Genomic DNA, 16,188 nt, shown 5'->3' on the forward strand with positions numbered 1-16,188 from the left:
TTGTTGACTAAGCATCTTGGTAATAACCACAATACCTCATATGGTAATATGCACTAAATTCTGAGGTCATCGTGAGATTTCACTTGGTGTGAAAAATGATTTAATTGCCGGTCTCTTTGCTTAGTGAGAAAAGTGATGAATAATAAAAATGGTTGATCAGATAGTTTAGCCTTTGGTCCTCCTTCGAGGTGAAAATTGTCACAGTTGGTAGCAGCATTTGTCAATGTGAACCATTCTAACCTACTGTACTGTACTTTGAAGTTATGATTGTTTTGATTTATTATTCAAATTGGGTAAAATCTGACCCACAAATTTTAGTAAGAGTTTTTACAAATCTTAGCAAGAATTTGAGAACTGACTTTTCGTTTTTTTTTAACCCGTCTCTGCAGGAACGCACTCTGATATATCTAACTTAGAATAATTAGCAACATTTTAGCAATACCCCCTCCCCTCCCCAGCTACTGTAAGCAGGTTAGACTGGGTATCCCCAGGATGGATGAGAAGGTAAGTATCATCATTCATAAATACCCAAATTGAGGGGAGAAAGTTTCATCATGTTTAAAACTGCATCCATCCATGTACGTACCAAATGGCCAAATGTTTATTAAGTTGAAGCCTATTTCATTAGATTTCTTGGCCTACTGGTTGTGGTGAATGCTTTACTCCTTCACATTATCATCTTAAAGTCTATATATATACTGTAGTCCAATAAATAAATTAAATCATGTGCTGAACCAATGGTCTGTTAAGATTGGGGGGGGGGGGAATTGTTTAGATTTCTCATTGCTCAAACAATTTTCTAGCCACTGTAGCTTCCAAGTTCCAACCCATCTATATGTGTACTGTAACTTCAGTTAAACACGGACAGCTGTTGTTTCTCTTCGCCAGCAACAGATACAGTTTCCTAGAATGACTCATGTTGAAATTCCAAATATTTTAGACTGCAATACTTTATATTAAAAATGATGTAACTTAGTGCAATATATTTCTCTTATTTTTGGAAAAGCAGACAAGCAGTAGATAGGACTATGCGAATAATGTAAAGTTTCATGAGTTGTCTTTAATGTGAAGTTTCATGAACAACCTGTAATGGGATTTCCATGTAAATGGATATACAGTAGTGTTCTACTGTAAACTACTTCATGACATAAAGACTCAAATGTTGTAATTAATTCCTTCTTCAGTTTGCCAAACATATCAATTATATACTGTACTTGCAGTTGAACCTACACATGGTGTAAGAAATACTTATGATTTGCCAATGTGTACATGGAAACTGCAGTACACTTACCATCATTCACAAAATGAATGGAATGTATATTATTATTGACTCTTTTTTTTCTTTACAGAGGAAGGAAATATTTTTTTTCCTAATATTAAAATGACCCTTAAGGTACAAACTGTACATCCTCCATTCTACACATACCACCCTTCAATAGTGCCCAGTGTAAATGTCGGCATGGTGTCGGCTCACATAGTGTTTGTGCTAATCCTGTACTACAGTACCTCCTTCAGGGCAATCTGTTCAGTTTTTAATTGAGTCACCTGATACGAATGCCATCTTGTTAACAACTAGTTCATTCCTCCTTCATAGCTCATTGACATCACATCCCTTTCCTGTTACTGCTGCTTCTGCTGTTGAAGTCAAAGGTGTGGGTTGATGACTGAGTGAGCAGCAGTTTACTAGTTAGTCAGAGTTTCTCTGTAAAGTCAATGACACTGCACTGTTTAATAACGATTAGCAATAACTAGATCTTCCATTTCCTCTTAGTTTCATCATCATCATTTGTTATCTAGAGAATGTGGTAGTGATGGGTGATACCGCATCCTCCATCTCACAAATGCCAGTAGTAGAGACAAGCGCTTCCAGCGTCTCGCAGGAGAGCGGTTCTCGGCCATCTACTCCAGTACAGCAGTTAGATTACACGACAGTGCAAAGAGTTGATCTGAATGCAGTCATGAGCAGTTCACCTAAAGCGGTTGTCAAGAAGGTAAAACGCCACCATTCTGTGGCGACTAGTCAGCCATCTCAGAGAAGCACGCCAAACTCTGCAAAGACAGAATTGCGGAACGGACTGAAAAAAGGAGCCCCAATTTCTAATGGAAGGAACTCGAGAAAAAAGGGGACGTCTAACATGGTCAACAGAAATCAGACGTCTTCGAAAAAGTCGGCAAATACTGCCGAAAAAGTTGGACAGAAAGAGAAGAAAAATAAGAAACTCACTAAAAATGAAGCTGTTAGAATCGCCATGACCGAAAGCTCCAAGAAGGCCTGTCGAGGCGATCCAACTGGTCGTTCCAGAAAGACGTCAGAGCCTACGATTGGAAAAGTTGGACGGTGCGAATTTTTTGGATTTGATTACGAGCCAGATATTACGAAAGAGGAACTCATGTATCAACTGAGGGAGCAGGATGTGACCAGGGTTTTGGAAGCACTTGGGATAATGGATGACCCCCCAAGTACTAACACAGGGTCATCAGAGGGTGAAGATGATGTCTTCAAAGACGACGAGTCCTCCTCCAGAAGCGAGTCACTCTTCACAGATGCTGACCTCTCCGAACCATTTGTAACCGAGGAGATTGACACTTTAGAAACCATCTCAGGAATGAAAGTAATGAGACAGAGGACTTTTGTTGTGGAAGAGCAACAAGCGGAAACAGGCTGCGGTGCTGAAAAGATCGCAGAAGGCGAGAATTGTGAAAAGTCAAAATCCTTGAAGTTGACTCTACTTGACCAAGTAGACAACAACCCCACCTGCATCAGTCCAGGACCCTTGCCTACCTCATATTTGATCGATACCTCCGAAGGAAGTATCAATACGGACGAACAGGTATTTCATATATCTAGTCCTCCTTTGCCTGAAATTCTTGAGAGGATTTGTTTGACTCTGAAAGAATGCCGAGAAAGAAATGATAACTTTGATATTTGTGATTATTTTAATACTGAGTGATGTGATGACTGTACGTGTCATTCACTTTGCATGCTCCTTGGCATGGAGTTTGGATACAGCATCTTGAGCTGGAATATATCCATACTAATCCAATAACAAAAGGTGACCTTTCTTAATCACAGACAACTCATCAGTAGAGTGTAGTTGACAGACAGGCAAAGGTATTATCTTTTGCCATCAGCATGTGCAATGTCTGTGAGAATCTCTTAGGGAATTCTACAAGTGTAGCTGATCTTGCTTGGTATCTTCTCTGTGGTGATGATGATGAATGATGTAAGTAGTCTGTAGTTTATTTCAAGATTAGCTTGATTGCATTATTTACATACAGTGCTGCATAAATGCCCTGTAGTCTATTGATGAAGTACACACAAGATAATGCAGAAGATGCCTTGTCACACTTGGTTAGTAATCACTGTCGGATAAATTAAATAAGAACTGACAGATGGTAAGAATAATTTATTAACCATTTAGAACTTACTGACACAGTCTACTACAGTAACTTTTTTTATTAACAAAGCAAGTGTAAACATCAAATCTTTGCACACTTGCATGGGAGCAACTGTTTATAGACATGAACCAGATATTTGCTAGATAGGAAATTCTTTCTCTAACAAGAAAGAAAAAGAAAACATTCATGTTTTCATTTTGGTAGCATCATGCCACTGGCATGTAATGTTGCCACTACTGCATGATGTGATTTGACACTATTCACACTATGTTGCCATTTAGTTTATATCTGTCACCAAATAACAGAGAGTTTCTTTGGTTTTAGTACTTAAATTATGGCAATGTGAATTTGAGACATGCTGAGATAGTCAAGCCAGTGGTTTAAACCTTAACGGGCCATACAGTAGTACACTAACAGTTCATGTTTTGGCATTTAATGTCAAAAGTTGAAGTTTTAGGATATTCCAATGCATCATTATTCCCTTATTCACAGTCTCCTGTTAGCAATGTTAGTGTACAGATGTTGGTTCATTCAGCATTATTGAATTGCTCAATTTGTTAATAAACCTTCCCTCATTAAAATTGGGTAGAGGAAACAAGGATACTATAACACAGTGGGGAATTCCTACAAAGTCATTACAAAACATAGTTTACAATACAAAAGCCACATTTCCTTTCTCTTTCCTTTACTGCAGTCCGTTCTGAGAACTTTCTCCATGTGAAACATAACTGTAGTGTGTTTGTTGGGAAATGATTATAAGCACACACTTGTCTGTACATTGGAAGCAGAGCTACAGTACAGTGTGTACTTAAAATGGATATATCAGGGATCTGATATTGACGCGTGTATGAAGCCTAGAAATAGTTTCCTATTGCAGGTATGCCAATCAGATATTGGCCAATATTATCTGAACTCTGACACGTCACCGAAAGAGAGATGGCCGGACATGACTTCCAGTGCTGTACATATAGGGAGATAACATATGTTCTGTAAATAATTACTAATTATTAATTAATAATAATTATTTTACATAGCAGTGATGAGGCTATGAATTTCAATTAATTTCTATTTTCAGCAGATGTAAAAACACTTTATGAAAGGGGTTCTGTGTATAATAAATGCTTTTCTTTGGCAACCATGTAGCAAATTGACCGTCTCATAGTAGTATCTTGCTGCACATGCCAGGCAAATGTGATTTCCCCACAAATAACCTGAAAACATGATACTCTATCATGTTTAGCTTTGAACATGATCTGTTAGTCATATCCTCTGTATATAGCTAGTGTTATCTTCCTGACTATAATGTCAGCAGCTGATAGATACTAAAGGGAATTACATACATGTTACATGTATGACTCATGCAAAATAACGATCTGCTGAATGAAGTGACTGTGGTACAGTAGGTCTCGCATGCTGTGTTCTACAGTATCAAGTCTGTAAATGAAGGAAAGTTATTTATTACAGTGACATCATAATAGTTATGATCTCTCATGGAGTTTCTTTTGCCCTAGGGAGCTGAGTTGAATCAGGACAACAAATGTTGTTTGTGCCAAAACTGTCAATAGTAATTATGAATGCATTTATGGATATTGATTCCACAGTACTTTGATTGGATGGCCCATGCTGTTGGTCATTGCAATCGGCAGTGTCTGAACATATACTGTACACACACTGTGTATCACGTACACATTATAGGTATATCACAAACACACAAGTAGGCCTATATCACATACACACACTGTATATCACGTACACACTATATATCACGTACACACACTATATATCACATACACACACTATATATCATGTACACACTGTATACCATGTACACACTGTATATCATGTACACACACTGTCTATCACGTGCACACACTATAATATCATGTACACATACTGAATATCACATACACACACACACACATATCATGTATACACAGTATATCATGTACACGCACTGTATATCATGTACACGCACTGTATATCACGTACACACACTATATACCACGTACACACACAATATATCATGTACACACTGTATACCATGTACACACTGTATATCATGTACACACACTGTCTATCACGTGCACACACTATAATATCATGTACACATACTGTATATCACGTACACATACTGTATATCACATACACACGCACTGTATATCATGTACACGCACTGTATATCATGTACACTATTTCTTGTACACACTGTTTATCATGTACATGTACACTATATCTTGTACACCCTGTATATCATGTACACGCACTGTATATCACGTACATGTTAATAGAAGGAATATAGTTTGCTTTATTTCTTCCGTTTCCTTTGATCAAATATGGAATATGTAGGAGGATGTTTTGGATTGACATTTGATTAAATGATTGCAGACTACAGAGAGTATTGATTTGGTCTACAAGGTTAAAATGCACATTTAATCTTAATTATGCTACGTCAGAAATGTCAACTTTTACTCTTAGCATTTTTAATCTTCCAACCCATCCCCTTTTTATCCTTTTCCACTTGTCTTTAAACAACATCTATCTGCTAAAATATACTATTTTGCCATGCAACACAAAGTTGATTTCAGTAACGATACACTTTCAACTAAAATTGGCAGTGAAAATATCTACTTTTAAATAAGAGTTTGTCATCAATTTATTTCCCTCATTCAGTTACCATCTTGTTTCTTCTCATTTCATGTCCCTGCCCCTCCCTTCCTTCCTTGCTTCTCAAACGTTACCACAAAAGTGCAATCTTGTAATCCTCTCTCCTCTGCCACCCTATCATCCTCCTTCCCCTCCACTCCCATCCTCCCTTACCTCCTCACCAAAGAAAAGAAAGATACAGTAGGCTCACAAATAAACATACATACTGTACATACATACATGTGCTTTCCACCCACTCATTCAAGAACATAAAAAATGACGTAGTCACACATCATGTTAATTGTTTACGTTGTCACCGGATGGTATCCTTAAAATGTCTGGAAAATCAATATCAGATGGTCACAGCGATTACCTACTGCTAATTTTGTAATATTGACTTTTTCTCGTGGACATTCTTGAGTGTGTTTCCTTGTACACTACTGTTGACTACATTCATTGCAATATATATCTTGTCATTACGTAGTGTTTATACTTGATGCGATATGAGTGAAATTTATTGATCACGACGTCAGGTAAGCTGGGGGATGCTTTCCATCTCCGTCAGCTGTTTAATTTTAGTACTTCTGCAGTCTCTGCTAGAGCTTCATCAGTGCTATACATCAGTGTGTACGTTGCGTTCATCTCTTCATGCACTGATTGAGGTTCAGCATGGAACTAGATATTTTTGATTTTATGGCTCGGGCAAAGTACCGGTGAGTAATAGTAGTTGTTAGCACTGTACACCGTAGGAGGGTGTGTAGTAGAGTGTGGAAGGTCTGTGCAATTGTATGTGCTGTACCTAGCCTAGCCTACACCTGTATCCGGCTGTACATTAAGTAATTCAGCGTGTACGTTGAACGGAGAGTGCTTGCCTGATATATATATTATAGGATTGGTTGTTTAAACTTGCAGCCCGAATGAAATCCAAATTCATTGCTATCGCAGACCTGTCGCAAGGCATTTACTGTGCAGTTCAAGATTCCCATTAAGGAAGTAGAGCCAATTTACTCAAATTACTGTCAGTTAATGTCAGTTAATGTAGGCACAGGAACTGTGGAACGTGGTTATTGAGGTATGATGTTATAAATACATTAATTAGTTCACAGAATCTGTAGACCGTTTTAATAGTGTTTGGCTATTGCGCCTTACCAGAACCTGCTTTCACTCTCATTGGTTGGTGATTTTCAAGTAAACTAGTAAACAGTTCATTCCTGACTTGTGGATAATTTTGTAGTTTAAACATCAAGTATGTATATACTACTGTAGTAATAGAGCCACAACATGGTTAAACTAAATCTATGTAGGTGTCACTGTTTGTCCTGCAGACATCGTACCATGTACCTGAAGAATCTTTAGGTATGTACAGTATTACTGACCAGCCTGGCTCAGTATTACTGCTTGAAATTTAAAAATCTATTCTGGTCGCAGAGTTTGTGACACTTCAAAGGAGGGATAAAATGATTCTACACTGGGAGTTGAAGACCTCAACTTAGCATCAATACTTATGTATTTACCTTGCATGATTTAAACAGGAGAACAGTACTTGGCTGAAATTTGTTGGACATTGTGTGGAACATGTAACTTGATGTTTGGCCCATGAATTCTGGAAAATAGCCATATATACAGTCAGTTTCCCATCAGGTTTTATTCTCATCAGAAGGCAACCTTTCAGAATTGTGGTGGTTTTGTTGTTATATATACCAAAGGTCATTCACCTGTTTAAACTGTCTCTTTATTATAGTACATGACTGAGCATACTTCATCATATGTATAAAGTTATTGGAACTACTGTGCTTCACTTAATAAACTGTTTCAATTTCATGAATACTTTCTAAATTTATATAAATATGGTTTGAAATTTTGTTTTTGTGTATTTTCAACTAATTTTGTCAGAACTTCAAGAAAGATGACATGTCTAAATGCATGTACGTGATATTACAGTATGTCACTCGGTCTGTGAGATTTATGAGCTTGTTACAGAGTTAAAACAACTACTTCCTTATCAACGCTTTTCTTTTACATATTTCCAAGAACTTACAGATTTAGTTTCAGAAACATGGCTTGAATAAATCAGTTTTAACTAAGCAAATTCTTCATATACTGTAAACTTACAATTTGTTTGTTCAAATTATCAAATTCTTAATCATTTTATTTAGTTTTTTAATTATTGTAATTCATGCGGACCTTGACAATGTGTTGTGTCGCTCACCGTTATTTTACCAGCATGAACATTTCCTTTGACAGCTTTTGTTTTTGCATTTATTTTTCAATTATATTTAATATTTTTCTTTAAATGTCCTAATCTCCAGTTGGCATGCCTTTGCATCATCTGTAACAAACATGTTTTATAATTTTGCTTAAATTGTTTATGTCTTCTTGAATGTAGAGACTTTTTCAATTAGTGCTATATTCATGGCTGAGTTTCCTTAATATACTGTGTATCTATGTATAAACTGTATAGTATATGGTTTGTCTTAAGTACTTCCTGTTGAAACTACAGTATAGTAGAAAGGATTATTGGTTAATTTTTTACAGTCTGCTATACAGTATATGTCTTGGCAACAACTTCTCAATAAAAGACAACTTTGAACTAGTTATGTGTTGTATGTTGCCAAAAGCTTGCTAAGTTCTGGAAAGGTAACGTTCAGGAAATATCTTTACAGAGATGTGTAGCATATATCCAAACCAGTGGCAGTAAGTACACGTATTGCTCATTACTCGTTAAATCTTTCGTGGAAACGGAATTAACATTAGCTGCTATTCTCCTGAATTGAGCCCTCTGAACCGTACTACGATAAATCTTCCTGAAATCTGCACTTTAGGAACGGACCTTGTGAAGCAAGCAAGCATCTTTGTAATAAAGTATTAAAAGCTATGAGAATGTTTGCAATTTTCATCCTCTGAATATTTATGCAGTTATTGAATTTTATATTTCAATCCAGGTAACCTTTCAGACTCCCATTCTCACGCCAAAGTTTCCTCCCGCAAAGGTAACTGCCTATGAAGCAGTGAGGGAGCTAGACGAGAAAGAAAATTGGTCAGAGCGTGCAGAGGTCATCTTCAAAACTGAGCACGAGCAACTGGTAGAAGTCGTAGAAGGCTTTCTGGAGGATTTGATTAATCACATACCTTTAATGTGAGTGTGACGAAAATCTCTGGAATATGTCAACATTTAGTGCTGTGTTTTACCTATGGGTTGGGGGGGGGGCTTTAAGAATTATAGCTCAGGGCTGCTCATGATCTCTGTATCGAGCCTGAGTTGCTCACCCTTTGTAAATGGTCTCAGTTTGAGGGAAAGCTTATAGATCTATCTTGTAGGCAACCAACCAATCAGGAAAGAGAAGATTTAAGTCATTCAGGATAAGTGTAACTAGTTAGTAGTTTGTAATGGAGAGCATAATTGGGATTCAATGCTTCGCTGTTCACATGGCCCTATATGCATCTAGGCTTTAATGAGGCAAAGCAGATGTTTGAAACTTGAAAGGAAACTCATCTTGACTGACGTTGTCAAAGTAGATGAATGAGTCTAGGCTTTTAATCAAAGGGGTTTGGTCGTTTACATTAACAGCTCATTAAATTCAGATTAAATTCAGAACATGATAGTTTTAAAGTATGTGAGAATGTTATTAGTACAGTATTTTGTTTTCTTCTGATTTCTCACACATAAAGAACTTCAAAGAGAGTCGATAAGAATAATGAAAACAAGAAAGAGGCTTCAATTTAGATTTAGTTTCCGTTTGGTCTAGATAACATAGCATGTTTTCTAAAACGTCGAAAGCTGTCATCCCCTCTGTAAACAGAACTTGATGGATACTCTGTTTAGTTTTGTCATACTGTTTCGATTTTTGCACCTGTTTTTCTTACAGTGCTAAGACTGTAACAGATCCTCCCACCGTAGGAGAGGCTGACAGACCTGATTCACCACCAAGCGAGGCACCCTCGAATCATCCAAGAACCATGTCGGAGGAGATGCCCATTCCGAAGAAGGAGAAGAAGAGCATTTACGAGATGACAGACGAGGAACTGGCTAGAATGGATCCTTTTTCATCCTCAGCGAAAGGAATAACAAATTCACCCCCGGTGAAAACCTCTGGGAAAAGTATATACGAACTAAGCGACGAAGACTTAGCTAAAATGAACCCGTTCGCATCAAAGACCACGGTACAGAACTCACCACCGAGGCAAGCTGCTGATATGAATGCTAATGCCATGGACAGTGAAACCAAGGTGGAAACAAAGCAAGAGGCAGAACCCGCCAACAACAGTGAAGAGGAAAAGAAAGATGAAGTCAAGTCTGCATCTCCGCCTGAGCAATCCACAGAAGAAAAGAAGCCAAAAAAGAGATCACCTGGAAATAAAAAGTGAGATAAAGAAACGTATCTTACTTACCTGTCTCCTCCTCTAGGGACATCATTGTCATCTACTGGACACCAGACTTAATGTAGACCATACTGACACCATATTTATTGTAGAGTGCTGTACAACATGCTTAACGTAGACCCTTGTACACCATACTGATTGTAGAGCGCTGTAAACATGCCTAATGTAGACCCCTGTACACCATACTTATTGCAGACCACTATACAACATGCTTAATGTAGACCCTTGTACACCATGCTTATTGTAGAGCGCTGTGCAACATGCTTAATGTAGACCCCTTACACCATACTGATTGTAGAGCACTGTACAACATACTTAGTGTAGATCCCTGAACACCATACTTAGTGTAGACCCCTGTACACCGTACTTAATGTAGACCCCTGTACACCATACTTAGTGTAGACCCCTGAACACCATACTTAGTGTAGACCCCTGTACACCATCCTTAGTGTAGACCCCTGTCCACCGTACTTCATGTAGACCCCTGTTCACTATACTTAGTGTAGACCCCTGTACACCGTACTTCATGTAGACCCCTGTACACCATACTGATTGTAGAGCTCTATATACTATACCTAATGTAGTGTTCTGAGTACCACACTATGTTAGTCCTACAATTTATGCCTTTCTTGACACAGCAGCATTTTTTTCCAAAATTGTAATTAATCAGTCAGAACATTATGTTCTCCTTTAGTATCTTCATATCGAATATGTTAAATTTTCTTGGTCACATTGGGACAACTGATGGTGTATATTAAAGTCATGTTTTTGTTATCTGACTTAAAACCAGTGCTGTTAGTTGTCTTGTCAACACAAGGGTATCTATACTTATGATACTTACCTATAGATTACAAAACTGCATTGCCCTTCATTCTCACAAGACAAGAGGGGTCCTGGAAGGTAACTGTCAAACTTCCATCTGCTCTTCTGCATACTAATAACATTTAATGCACATTTTATTATTTATCAGGCCTACCAAATTAAAGGGTCCAAGGAAAGTTACCAAGAAGCCATCACCAAAGAAAGAGATTGTAGAAACAGAAGAAGTAAAAGAAGAAGCCCCCATAGATTTAAGCAGCGGTGACATTCCTTCTACGCAAGATGTGAACATGAACAGGGAAGACATGGTAGTTGGAGACCAACAAGATTTGCCAACAAGTATGATTTCATATACATATATATATATCTCAGAAAACAACAGTTGTCTTGAATTAGATATGAAAAGTCTTCTCATGAACAAGACTGATATTTAAAAAAAATTACAGGTTGTGGAAAAAACCACTTCTCTTCTCACTTTTATTCATTAGCCATGCTAAGACAGGATTCTTCCAAAAATAAACTTTGATATGGTAGTAAGTGTGTGTGCTGTGAAGAAGCTAGCTGTTGTTTGGACTTCTTCACAGGGGTAATTGTTGCAAGTGATCTGACTAAGTATTTGAAATTTCAGGCCTTTAGCCTCTGTAATATCACCTTGAAGAACTACTTTTACCAGGTTATCAGTGCTGGCATGTGCATTCATAAAGATAACATAAAAAAACATATGCATATGCATCTCTCTCTCTTCTCATGTTAATATTTTCCTTTTCAGATGGGCCAGTTGGTGACGATGATATTCCAGTTATTACGGAAGATGAATTCAGGCCCGGAACAGAAGGTAATACTCATCGAGAGTAGTAGAACTTCTTTATTGTAAGAGACCTTACCACATAGACTAGATTGTGCTAATGTGGAAAACTGTCTTGAACCTATGTGACTAGTCCTTTGGCAGGCAGTATAAATTACATTAATGTGGATAGTCCTTTGGCAGACAGTATAAATGACATTAATGTGGATAGTCCTTTGGCAGACATTATAAATTACATTAATGTGGATAGTCCTTTGGCAGACAGTATAAATGACATTAATGTGGATAGTCCTTTGGCAGACAGTATAAATGACATTAATTTGGATAGTCCTTTGGCAAACAGTATAAATGACATTAATGTGGATAGTCCTTTGGCAGACAGTATAAATGACATAAATTTGGATAGTCTATTTGCAAAAAGTATAAAATACATTAATGTGGATAGTCCTTTGGCAGACAGTATAAATGACATTAATTTGGATAGTCCTTTGGCAAACAGTATAAATGACATTAATGTGGATAGTCCTTTGGCAGACAGTATAAATGACATAAATTTGGATAGTCTATTTGCAAAAAGTATAAAATACATTAATGTGGATAGTCCTTTGGCAGACAGTATAAATGACATTAATTTGGATAGTCCTTTGGCAAACAGTATAAATGACATTAATGTGGATAGTCCTTTGGCAGACAGTATAAATGACATAAATTTGGATAGTCTATTTGCAAAAAGTATAAAATACATTAATGTGGATAGTCCTTTGGCAGACAGTATAAATGACATTAATTTGGATAGTCCTTTGGCAAACAGTATAAATGACATTAATGTGGATAGTCCTTTGGCAGACAGTATAAATGACATAAATTTGGATAGTCTATTTGCAAAAAGTATAAAATACATTAATGTGGATAGTCCTTTGGTAGACAGTATAAATGACATTAATGTGGATAGTCCTTTGGTAGACAGTATAAATGACACTGTAAAGTCTGTTGTGTTCTTCCTACTGAGCTTTCTGTTACTGATCCAGTTGTATGACTGACAGCCTAAAGAGTCCTCATATAGCAGTTGGACTTTCAAATGATCTAAGACATCAGAAAATTAAGTTTGTGCCAACTGTTCTTCTTTGAACTAAGGAAAAACAGCAGGCGCTCTCATCTCATGCCAGGTTTATTTGTACTGTGCACATGCTTCAAACCGACAACAGTAATTGGATGTTAGGCAGACTGTGTTTATTTATGGCTGACTTCACGAGGAAGGCAGGCACTGTAATCTTTGTTGCATGTCGGGTGCATTGACGTATAACAGCAGGCAGTAGTTTCACTTATCAAAAATAACAAATAACTTATTGGTTATGGAAGTCTTCATATTTTGCTGGTTTTCTCAAATCATGCAGTTTCAGAGGTACAGCTGATGTAACAGTGTCTGAATTAGTTTTAAAAGGATAAAAATTGTTTCTTGTTTTAAGGCTCTGGCTAATGTATGTTAGGTAAGGGGCACAGGACGTTGAACAATAAAGTAATTGAGACATGCAAAGGATGTGTTTAAGACAGTAAGATTTCAAGCCACTGCTATTTAACTTTCTATCAAAGTCTGCCAAACATTGACTGGGTTGTATTATTTCTCATTGAAAATCTTGCCATAATTCAGGTCGTCGTGGGAATCAAATAAGTCCTGACGAAATGGAATTTCGTCGGGCTGAGAGAGGTATTTTGTAGGGATGGTTTTGTCTGGTCCTGCTGCATGTAATGTCTATTTGTGGCTTATGTCTGTTCTCTTTTAAATTTTGTTCGTTTTAGATTTGAATCATGTCTGTGATAAATAATGTTTTGATGTACTATTACAGGAGTAGGCAGGGTGATAAGGGGGGGGGGGGGGGTAATGAATAGTTTTAGGCTATAAGTCAGCTTTTGGACTGTGACATATTGCAGTAAATGTGATTTCTGCTTGGTACGTTTATATATAATCTGTGATTAGGATACCAGTTTGTCTATGATTGTGTAGCTATGTATCCTTTCTTTGTCAGGTTACTATGTGTCCTTAAAGTTTGCACTGAAGATGGAACTGTACCTTTTGACCTATTAATCCCCTTCAGATTAGATCTGGGATTGTGTAAATGCTTTGTATTATCAAAATAATTAAATGAGGACTGGTATGTGAAGATTAAACCATAATTTATATGTACCAATTTGAAAACTAGAAGCTCCTGTAATGAATATAAAATCTCATCAGATGTAGCTCAAAGTGTCTTATCTCAGGGTTTTTTTTCTGTATCGTTGGAAGTATTACAGTTTAAAGTTGTGATAAGCTCTCAATGGGATGGGTTGTGGATGGATGGATGTTTGTAATTTGCATGTCTTCAAAATGGAAGCATTAAAAATTATTTTAGCTTTGTTCTCGTCTTTGATTGCATGCCATACTGAATGTGTGAGACATTCACAAGTCATGCAAATTTGAGTTATTTCTGTTTGAAATGAATGTATTTATGAAATGATATCTAGCCTCGAGTTGAACTGAGAATTATTCAGACTTGAAGTCATCTTTGAGAGCATCAGATGTCAATTAGAGGTCAATAAAGGAAATTGCTAAAAGATCATCAGTATGGGCCCAAATTTATTAAAAGGCATGCTTAAACTTGCTAGAATTTTTTTAAAGTATTCTCCTGCTGGTTCTGAGGGTCCAAATTATTTCTTGTAGTTGTAAGTAAGAAAATCAAATGCAGCAGCTGGGAAGAATATTTGAGGCTTGTAGCAAAATGCTTGTTGAATTTGGAGCTTGAATGACAATTATGTGGCTTTTGGTATGTGGCATATATGGGGCCAATGTTGATAAAAAAAAAAAGGTGGCAGTGTTCTCATATAACAAACTGTGTTAAAACTTTTAATATTTTGTCTGTTTCAATGTTTGCTGATCTCAGTGCAAGTTAATAGTCCATTTTAATAGTTAGAGAATAAATATGTAATGATAAGAAAAAGAGACAAAGGCAAATGCCATGTGGTTATAAGATTGCTGACGATTTCATAGCTCAGGATTGAGGTTTTGTATTAGTCATTGTTGTCTCTAAACTTTATCTGAAATTCCTTACAAGGATCTCAAGGTTTGGACTTGATGTTGCATGATGGTTAAAAGTAAAAAGAGGGCTCTAGACCTGATTTACAAAGGTCTGGCTAGAAGATAATACTGTTTTACTTGTTCCCTCGAAGCACTCACCGGAATTGAAACAGATAAGATCTAAAGAAAGTCTTTATTTGAGAGTGTAAAACTTAGGCATTAAACTTTGACTCTTTTTCTCCCTCAGTGTTTGCCAGTGACGATCCTGCAGCATTTGATATGGACTTCTTGGAGAAGATGGGTGACTCAAACGATGTAAGTTCTCTCTAAGCTCGCATTTTCGGTCCTTAATCTTGCAAAAGACTAGCACAGGTTCTTAGAAAGTTAGGGCAACAATAACAAATTGTTTTTTGGGGGGGTGGGAGGGGGGTGGGGATGAGGATGGAGGGGAGTAGGGGTGCACAAATATTAATTAAATTATTAAATTAATTTAAAAAAATTACTTCGAATAAATTAATAACTAGGTTTGGTGAAGGAAAACAGAAAGAAAAGTATCCAAGTTTTATCATGACTTGATAAGAAGCAGAAAACACTCTTTTTTATGAAGATACCAGTAAATGTTAATCATCTGTTTTAATGTTTCTTTGTGATGTTTTTTTCCTCCAACTTTCAGTTCCATGCATCAGCACTTGCCCGTCAGTCACTCTATGTCAAGTTTGATCCTCTCATGAAGGACCTCAATGGACAGAGTGAGTCTGCTGCTTTTATATTTATCTCTATCAATGGCTATTATTTTTAAAAAACTTTAGAAAAATACATTATACAATCATCATTTATTATATCCATGTAGTCATGGACTCATAGTTAATCTTCATCATATTGAAAAACTCCAAAGAGTCTCAACAAATTTCGTCAGGTATATTTCACTTGAAAAATTTGGCAAGTTTGCAGATCTATGGTAGCATCTTGTTCCAGCTAAAGGGTGGCTGAAGCTACTTGCTTTAGAAATTTGATGGTCCTGGAATTATCAAAATGATCGTTTAGGACATTTCAAGGAGCTCGTAGAAATTGGAGGAAACTATACACATACTGA

The 16,188-nt window shown here is 36.9% G+C and overlaps 1 protein-coding gene across 3 annotated transcripts in view; it reads left to right on the forward strand.

Moving 5' to 3' along the window:
* LOC139967830 (uncharacterized) overlaps positions 1-16,188 on the forward strand; it is a 43,617-nt gene that overhangs the window by 9,717 nt on the left and 17,712 nt on the right. The window contains exons 1-8 of one of the 3 annotated variants that reach the window (XM_071971951.1): positions 1,792-2,831; positions 8,985-9,178; positions 9,909-10,403; positions 11,393-11,580; positions 12,011-12,076; positions 13,695-13,751; positions 15,343-15,410; positions 15,769-15,844. In XM_071971951.1, coding sequence (XP_071828052.1) covers positions 1,812-2,831; positions 8,985-9,178; positions 9,909-10,403; positions 11,393-11,580; positions 12,011-12,076; positions 13,695-13,751; positions 15,343-15,410; positions 15,769-15,844 — 2,164 coding nt within the window. In that variant the 5' untranslated portion in view covers positions 1,792-1,811. Of the gene's footprint in view, positions 1-1,791; positions 2,832-8,984; positions 9,179-9,908; positions 10,404-11,392; positions 11,581-12,010; positions 12,077-13,694; positions 13,752-15,342; positions 15,411-15,768; positions 15,845-16,188 lie in introns of those variants that run through there. The other 2 variants (XM_071971953.1, XM_071971952.1) reach the window with 2 other exon arrangements.

The sequence above is a fragment of the Apostichopus japonicus genome, chromosome 5, assembly GCF_037975245.1.
Source record: "Apostichopus japonicus isolate 1M-3 chromosome 5, ASM3797524v1, whole genome shotgun sequence".
Lineage (NCBI taxonomy): Eukaryota > Metazoa > Echinodermata > Holothuroidea > Aspidochirotida > Stichopodidae > Apostichopus > Apostichopus japonicus.